This window comes from Dendroctonus ponderosae, unplaced genomic scaffold (genome assembly GCF_020466585.1).
Source record: "Dendroctonus ponderosae isolate FM_Combo_2020 unplaced genomic scaffold, Dpon_F_20191213v2 Dpon_F_20191213_1, whole genome shotgun sequence".
NCBI classification, from domain to species: domain Eukaryota; kingdom Metazoa; phylum Arthropoda; class Insecta; order Coleoptera; family Curculionidae; genus Dendroctonus; species Dendroctonus ponderosae.
Window position 1 is genome coordinate 11,398,930 of NW_026017110.1, and position 9,224 is coordinate 11,408,153.

A 9,224-nucleotide genomic window follows, 5' to 3' on the forward strand; every position below is an offset into this window, starting at 1 on the left:
CATACATCGTCTCATTACTGCTTCACAGGATTTTCTGATCATTTCTGGGGTAATTCTGTTAACAGCTTCTATAACAGCGTGTCTCAGCTCCTCTTAGGTTTCGTATGACCTACAGTATACTACATTTTTGAGGAAACCCCATGCAAAAAAATCAAGCGGTGTTTTGTCAGGGGATCTCGCAGGCCATCTTACTGATCCCAGGTTGCCTATCCACTTGTTGGGAAATTCGTGGTTTAAAAATTCTGTGATAATACGTCCATTATGTGGCGGCGCGCCGTCTTGTTGGAAATAGAAGTTTTGCAGGGTAGCTACTGGAACATTCATAAGCGCTTCCGCTACGTTAGTTTATAAGAGGTTCAAATATTTCTCGGAATTTATGTTCTCATTAAAAAAATGGTCCAATCACGTGGGTACCCACAATACCTAACCAGACGTTAAATCGAAACCTAACTTGGTGCCTAACTTGACAAACTAGCCGTGGATTTTCATCAGACCAAAAAACGGTATTTTTACGATTAAATAGTCCACATTTAGTAAATTGGCTCTCATCTGACCAAAGGACTTTTAAGCAAAAGTTTGGTATCTTGTTATTTCATTGAATAAACCACTGACAAAATGCCATTCTTCTAATCGCATCGCGATTTTGGAGTCCCTGGCAGGACCGTTCACGATAGGGGTGATATTTATGACGCTTTAAAATACTATTCGCCGTTGACCGCGCAACACCTGTTGTGGCTTCAATTTGACGTAAAGACGTACGAAGTGTCCCAACCACGCTTTGCATTACCAAATTTTCTTTATTTTCGTCTGGAAGTTTGTTTTTCTTTACCTTAGCAAAACTCCCGTAAGCTACAAGGTTGTCTTTCAGACGCCTAAACATAGTTCTACCAGGTTGTCGCCTTTCTGGATATTTATTTAAATACGTTTCTTCAGCTTTCGCTTCATTTCGACGACACTCCAACATATCGTATTTTCATAATTTGCAAAGTGATTCATTTTGAAACACACAATTAATTACAAATACTTGGCACTGACAATAAATTCTACTTTGACAGTTACCTAGGTAATTAAAACAGACAACGAACGTCACTATGGGGAAATTGAAGAGAAATATCAATGCCTACTACCATAAAATCTTAAATTTGTTAATTTTAATTATTTATCTTGACCGAACATTAACATGTTATACATGGGTGAAGAGCATATTTAAAGGGGAATTTAAAAATGCAGAAATTGAATATGGCGCCCATAARAAAAACAAAAGTTGACTTCGGCCTCATTGAACATAGTGGGCCTAGATTATTTCTTACTTTATTTTCAAATTCACGTTTATTTCTTACCCCCACCCTGCAAATTTCGTTATTGTATCTTTTATCATAAACACGATATGAAGGGTTTTATAAAATGCACTTTTTTCTTTTTTTTTTGTATATCCGTATATCCGTTGCTATTCCGAGTTCAAAGAAGTTGATGAGAAATTATTTATAGGCACTCGATTGCGCAACTTTTTTCCCATTTGGTCCACTCTGTATCTTTAACGGTTTCCAATATCCCCATGTACATCATTTTATACTGGACACACTGTATAGTAACAGATAATAGAAATGGTATTCGCACTGTGGCCGCAGCTCGTTCTAGCATATATCATTATCATTAAAGCAAGAAATATATTAAAGCTGTTTTTATACGTTGTTTTCCAACTGACGTGTTAGTTGGGGAGTTTCGGGAGCAATCTGCGTTTTGTCCCAGTTGCACCACATTTGTTATAATATATTTCTTGTGTTATAGTTCAGCTAATAAGAGAAAAGTTCGTAAACCGCATTTTTATCGTTTCAGTAAAATCGTATGAAGGTGAGACGCTGCAACTGTGGAAGATATCCCGAACGGAAATGGGTGCTTACATGTGCATCGCATCCAATGGCGTTCCTCCGAGCGTCAGTAAAAGGATCATGGTTCACGTGCACTGTAAGTACTTATTTTTATTTATGCATTTAAATATCAAGCTGAAGCATTGTAATAAACACACGAAATTGCTACTATTAAGAAGATATGGCATATCGATTTCGGATATTGAGGTAACATGGAGAGTTTACAGCAAAGCAGAGTAAAACCATTTATTGTTCCATTAGCAACTAATATGAACTTTTTATTGTTAATATCTGAAACCTTTTGCTTTTTTACATGTGCTTTCCAATGGTGCACATAAAAATGTTTTTGGAAGTAACGCTCGAATGACTCGTTTTACATGTGTGTAGTTGTGTAGTTTACAATTTAAAGAGCTACAAGTACTTTATTTTGAGAATATGTTTCACTGCTGAAACTTGAACAGCCACTGGAGTAAAAAGTGTGGTTGAAAAATTTCACTTCGAAAACAGACATTAGTGTGATGATTGGGTTATTGGTGTGTGGGGAATTGGATAGTGGGAGTCTATTAGAGTTTATCCAAGAGCATAGCATACGGCAAGTATGTACCAGTATGTTTCAGTTACCTCCAAAAGTACTAACCTTCATAAGAATTAGAAATAAGTTCCTGGCTACAATTGTCAGGCCCAAATCATATCCAGAAATTGATAAAAAAAAAGTCTTACAATGTTACACGTAAGTGTAGCTAAACTGAGAGTCCGACTCGAAAAACCAGTGAAGAAAGCATCAAACAAAGCAGTCGAACGCTAAGGAAATTCAAAAGGTATTTTCAAAAATCTAAAGCAATAGGGCGAAAGATTACGATAATGTAGAAAGGGACTGAATCCTCCTAGAAAATGTCATGCGGAACAGATCAGAATAACAAAAAACGGCCAAAGACGAATGAAATTTACGTTAATCTGTATTGCAGTTCCTCGACAACAGAAGGGTAGTATATTTACACGACAGATTCACTATGTAAAAAGATCAAGAAGTTTATAAATATAGTATATATAATCATAGACTATTTCATAAATTTGAATTACTTCTGCCGTCTGATGTTGTTTTGAAAGCAGTGAGATGAAGTCTTGTGTGTGAGTTTGGTACTTTACTGTGTGAATATTTTAAATTAAATTTCCTTATACGCAAAATAAAATTATGAAAAATGTAACCAAAATCAATTGAATAAGTACGAGAAAATATAATTCTGCTTTGAGCACATTTAGCACAAATGGCTTTCAAGCCACAGGAAAAAATGGTGGTATTCCGCTGATTGGTTCTGGACACTACTGACACCACTTTCGTGAATCTCTTTTTCGCTCGCCATATGGAAGAAACTTTTGAACAAGTTTCAAATTTGTATCGACATTTTTGCGTTTGTCATTCAGCTTTTTAAATGAGCTGAGCTTTTCACAATTTCTTTATTAAATATCTTTGTTCAGACAAAGTCTCACTGAATCCATACACTGTCCTGCTTCTCCATACATACAAGAAACTAACCGTTCAACGACTTTATAGGGACTGCAGCCACGCCTTTTACGTTGTGAATTATTTCTTCTTAATGTAATCGTATAATTAAGGGGAATCTTATTTTGTTTCAGTTCATCCAGTAATTCATGTTCCTAATCAGTTGGTCGGTGCCCCGCTGGGAACAGATGTCCTTTTAGAATGTTTTGTGGAAGCATTTCCTAAATCGATCAACTACTGGGTTCGTAATACAGGTAAGCAAACAAATCGCATATACACCAAACTTAACAACGAACATTAATTTCTTACCAGAATTCTGTAAAATTTAAAAAAATTGTAATGATACTGATAAAGAAATGTACGGAATTGATGTAAGCCAGATATCAATTTATTATTATGAGTCATTTGGAATGCAATAAATAATCATGCAATATAATGGTATGTGTGAATTAGACAATCAGGCATTATAACTGACATATATTAGACTAATTAACTTAGTTTTGAGACGGAGAGAACTGAGCCAAACTTTGGCTGAAAACATATTCCGAATATATGATGTATACTTTGCACTTCCTAATCGTAAAGATATGCGAGTTTCCTCAAACAATAAGTGTGATTAAAGTTGGTGCATCCTAACGGGAAATAAGCGGGAACTTGGTTTTGTATAACAGGAACTTTTAATTATTAAAACGTTTGTACCTTGGGTGTAAGTAAAACATGTAATTTGAGGAAAAAAAAAGTATTGTGCTCTGTTAATATTTAGATCCCTGTTTACACGTCGAAATGCAGCACAATAAATTATTTAAACCGACATGGGGAAAATGCTTCCGAAACATTATCGAGCAAATTTGAGGTCCAAAAATATGTCGGAAGAATACAAAACAGACAGATCTGCGTCAATGGTTTAGAATGACCTCTATAGACATTTGAATAGAGAGTAGATTTTTAGGTGAAATTTATAACTTGGTGTCTGTGGATTGTTTTTTTTTAATCAATCCGAACTTAGTTGTGGTAATCTGGCACTTATTCTTATAATTGCCTTGTAGTAGTTGTGTTGAATAAAACATACTAAAGTTCATTCCATTCTATGGCCACAATTTTCCAAACGGTAAATATACTCTATTGAACGGACTAAAAATATGTGAGTCTAAATAACAGGTCCTAAAAATAAACCGAATAATCGAGATGAAAAGCAAATAACATAAGGAAATAATATAATAGGAAGCGCTTGGACCGAGGGACAAGTAATAGGTGAGTGTCGATATTCAATGGACCAATCAGAAAAAGAATTTAAACAGCAAAAAAATTTTTTTAATAATAAATTTCTCGTGTTTGGAGAATTTAAAAGTGTTACTTTGTTTCACTTAGTGGCTTATTTAATTTTAGTACTGAGATGAATAAAAAGGGTTTAAATTAATATTATTTGGTAATACCTGAAACTTTGAGCAGATTGATGTCAATACAATTTTCAATTACCTTTTTTTCAGTGATGGAGAGTATTTCTGAACGTGCAAAAATTACATTATATATATACAGGGTGTCCCGTAAGCTCATGATCAAAAGGGTACTGCGATATTTTTTGGACCAAAAGAAGACGATCTGACAGAACTTTTTTTAACAAAAAATGTCTGGCTCCTCTGCTATTGATGGTCAGATTTCTTCAAAAAAATTATCTTTTTCGAAATATCGGGAGAATGGTACGATGTATTTTAGAAAATTCGTAGATATTTCGAAAAAGATAAATTTTTTGAAGAACTTTGACCATCAATAGCAGAGAAGCCAGACATTTTTTGTTAATAAAAGTTAGGTCAGATCGTCTTCTTTTGGTTCAAAGAATATCGCAGTACTCTTTTGATCATGAGCTTACGGGGCACCCTGTATAACTTGTGTCCGTTGGAAAAATATTCTTACCCCCGTATCGATATGTCTTCAACGGATAAAAACGCTCTAGTAGGTACTACCGACTTTGATTCAACGAGAGAGAGAGTGCACCAACTTGATAATCAAGGCGTTTCTAAATCTTAAGATTATTAGTGCTAGAATTGTGGGGATAGTTCGAATATGCAATAAAAAGTACTTCATTCAATTTAAAAAAAGGTATTCTTGGTCTACCACTTGAATTTGAGACACCCTGTATCAATTGGTATTATCTGAAAATAAACTAGACGTTAGTATCTACAACTTTTGTATTTAACATTTTTCTCTAAATGGTTCCTCCTTGGTCCATCCTGCATCAGCAAGTCCTTCAGTTATGTTGATTCGATCGTATAGTGTTTTTAAAATGCTACAGATTATGAATTACTTGTGGATAATTGATATTTAAAAGTAGTAAACACGCATACGTTAGCTATTAAGCAATTTCAATTCTTTTAAAAACAACTTTTTGAAATTGTTCATATTTACTTCCGTGCTCTAAATGGCCATCTAGAAAGAAGAAAATATCTATTTTTTTGCGCAAATTTAGCGCCATCAGCTAAACAGAATTACTTACTGGAATATTGAAAAATGGAAGCGTTCGTATAACTAATTTGTATAACTTTATTCGAAAATGTTATCGTAAGCCCATTACTCAAATAATAATAAAAATAATATCGACATTTTATTTAAGCCATTCCTATTTACTTGATTACTAAGGCGTTAATTTTCATTTTAAGATGCTCGTTATTTGTCAAATTACAAAATCTCCCAAGGCAAAAGAAGATGTTTAACATTTTTACCATTTCCTGCACGCTTGCAAGCAACGTCTGAACTTCATTTTTTCATTCTACGTCCAAAAGTGGTATAAAAATCTTTAATATTAAAATTAGTACATATTTTACTTCCTCGCTTTGATTTAATCACTTCGTCACCTCGACGTAAGACGAGCACTTTCCTCTCACATAGATATTGTGCGAGCGAAATTCGCTTATCTTCAAGTTTGTTGGATCAACGTATTCATAGCACATCCCAAATATCTTTTAGGCAAACTTTATCTAACTGTTCTTTGTTTCGAAACTAAGGTAATTATTCAAATATAAACCCGCTATATCGAGTAGCTGGGTGCACATTCACATATACCAGACCGCTGAGTAATTATCTAAAGCATTCCCACGAAATCATCTGTTACTGGTTTTCGATTGCGGTGTTTATTATCCGTCCCGTTTTAATTTATTCCTTCGTGGTAAATTTTGCTCTTAATAAGTAAATCATATTTGGACGATTTCACGGTTGATAGCGGGTTTATTACTTTTAAGAGAATCCAATGTAACTAATTAATTTGAGTTAATTAATGACAACTAGGCTTCGCAAAACGGACTTACTTTTTCTTTCAATTATAGAGTTCTGAAGATGATGTTAAGGTTCAGTCTTGCTGTTTGGTAAAAATAACAAAAATCCTATTTTTGCAAAGAGCGCTTTGGAATAACACCCACTCTTTTGTTTAATCAATAGATTTCCGACAGTTCCTGTATCCCTTTCAGTAGGATAAAAGAGGAGAAAAGCGTATTTTAATTTTGCATACATCGCCACGTTGACGAAGCAAAAAAGTTGCAATGACAAAGAATTATTAATTTTAAATTTCCGCGTCAAACAAGCTAAGGAAAAATAAACACTTCGGATATCTCCGGAAGTAGCAGAATCTTTTAAATTTTTCAATTCAATTTTCCAATGGGTATTTTATTAAGCTCTAGACTGCACAACTTTGCCCCAGTTTAACCAATCTCGTATCTAGTATGGTTACCGAGATCCCCATGGTTGAGCTCCAAAAACAGACACCCTGTATATAACATAGTATGGTTTGTTACACTTAAATATATTATCATTTAAATAATGACTTTGGTACACTGTCCAATTTTCAAGTTTCTGTTAATGATAGTTTACCAGACATCGATCGCGGCGTTTCCCGGTGGGCACCCTGTATTTTATATCGTCATTCAGTCATATTCTTCGAGTTTGAATCGCCATCTAATTAGTTTCCTGTTGCGTTCGGGGTCATCACACACCCTCCTTAGCGATGGGTTTATTAATGTCGACTAATGATCTTTTTTCTTATTTCATATATAATTTAGAAAAAGAAATACTTTGTATGATGGCACTTAACTCGAAGGCGGATGACACGCATCTCGTTCTAAAGCTCGTTCTAAAGCTCGTTCTAAAGCTCGTTCTAAAGAGGGTGATTTTGTCTAAAAACGGTTTTTGCCAAATTGAAATCGGTTGAGAAACTTGAAAGTCATAAGAGTTTGAAGATCAAAACGACGATTTTGCAGGACAAATTGTATCAATGTTTTCTTTGCGGATTTAAGGTAGCTAAATTTTTTAGGAAAAACAGCTTTTTGCATGCATTATGTTATGCATAACTCTGTTAATAAAATGTTGAAATTTGTTAAAAAACGTACGATCTCATAAAAAAAAGTAGACCTCGGAAAATTGCAATCGATTGAAAAACTTTGAAGGTGGAAAAGACGATTTTCCGAACAAGTTACTTTGAAACTTTACCTCGATTAACTCATTTTCAAAATAGAACATCAGATTGTTTGCAAAGTGAATTCGCCACACACGAAAATAAGGGTAAGTTTATGTAAGGTTGTCTGTTCCAAAAGTGGTTGGCCTTCGAAATATTGTCAACTTTATGTTTTCAATGGGCTATTTTGTCGCATCTTATTTTAAATACTGTCACTCTCAGTTGCCAGGACAAAAGAGGCAATTTTTTTTTAATTTAAGGTCTCCCAAAATCCCTCAAATTGACTTTGTCCATGCGTAAATTTCAACAAAAATTAGACAATTTATTAAATCAATTTGAAATTGGGCGGGAAAAACAACCTGCATGTGGCTAAATTCCGCTATTTGGACATTTCCTCTATGACTCAAATATGGTTCTTTAACCGAAACCCATTTAAAAGGTGAAGAACCATTCTTCGGGTCTCCCCGATGGCGGACGGGGAGACCCGAAGAATGGGCAACGCCCCGATGCGAGACCTTGGTCGGAATGCGTGAAATCCGACTCCGGCCAATAGAAAACGAGGTTGCCTGAGGTGAGCAACCATCGGAGTCTCGGAATGTGTAGCAGAATGGAATACCGGAGCTTCTGGTTTTGGCTCGATAGTGGTAGTTTTCGCATGTTGAATGAATCCAACTGGGGAGTTTGGATACTTTGAATATTCAGTGACCCAAAATAGACTTCTTGAAAATGATTTTGAATTCTTGATATAACTTTATCACGTTCTCCATAAATACTAAATAATTTTCGATTGTATAGGTAATATAAATGTATGGTCATTCATACTAATTATTTTCAAAAGGTACTGACAGCTGTAAGTATTCCTTTGGCATTTGATTGTATTTAAAAGGGTCACTTTTGTCATGGCAACTAATAGTGACAGTATTTAAAATAAGATGCGACAAAATAGCCATATGAAAACATTAAGTTGACAATATTTCGAAAAATAAACACTTTTGGAATAGACAACCTTACACATACTTACCCTTATTTTTAATACTGATTGGGATTAAATTATCAACAAGCCGGGGTTCTATTTGAAAAAACTGTTTTTGGTCGGTTTTCTCAGCGTCATTTTCAAACTTTTTTTAACACGTTGTATTAATAATTATCAAAATTTTGTCGAAAATCCATTAAAGTAAGTCGACGGTCTTTTCGACAATGTCAACAACAAATGCGACTGAAATTAAGTAGAACATATTCCCTTATGGGAAAAACGAATAATTATTCGAGTGAGTGCAACGGTTATTTCTTACTTAAAATTGCACATATATCAAAAATGTAATACTATATAGGGTGTTCCATATGAAAAACCAAGTGGATACCTACTTCCGGTATAATCGGATATGTGGCCACCCTCAGAATATCTTAGATCGAGTGC

General features: G+C 34.6%; 1 protein-coding gene across 1 annotated transcript in view; it reads left to right on the top strand.

Annotated features, from left to right (window-relative positions):
- The window catches only part of LOC109536020 (lachesin), a gene marked incomplete at its 3' end in the record, with an annotated part of 219,347 nt that overhangs the window by 139,600 nt on the left and 70,523 nt on the right, over positions 1–9,224 (top strand). The window contains 2 exon segments of the mRNA XM_048661141.1: positions 1,837–1,965; positions 3,504–3,623. Coding sequence (XP_048517098.1) covers positions 1,837–1,965; positions 3,504–3,623 — 249 coding nt within the window.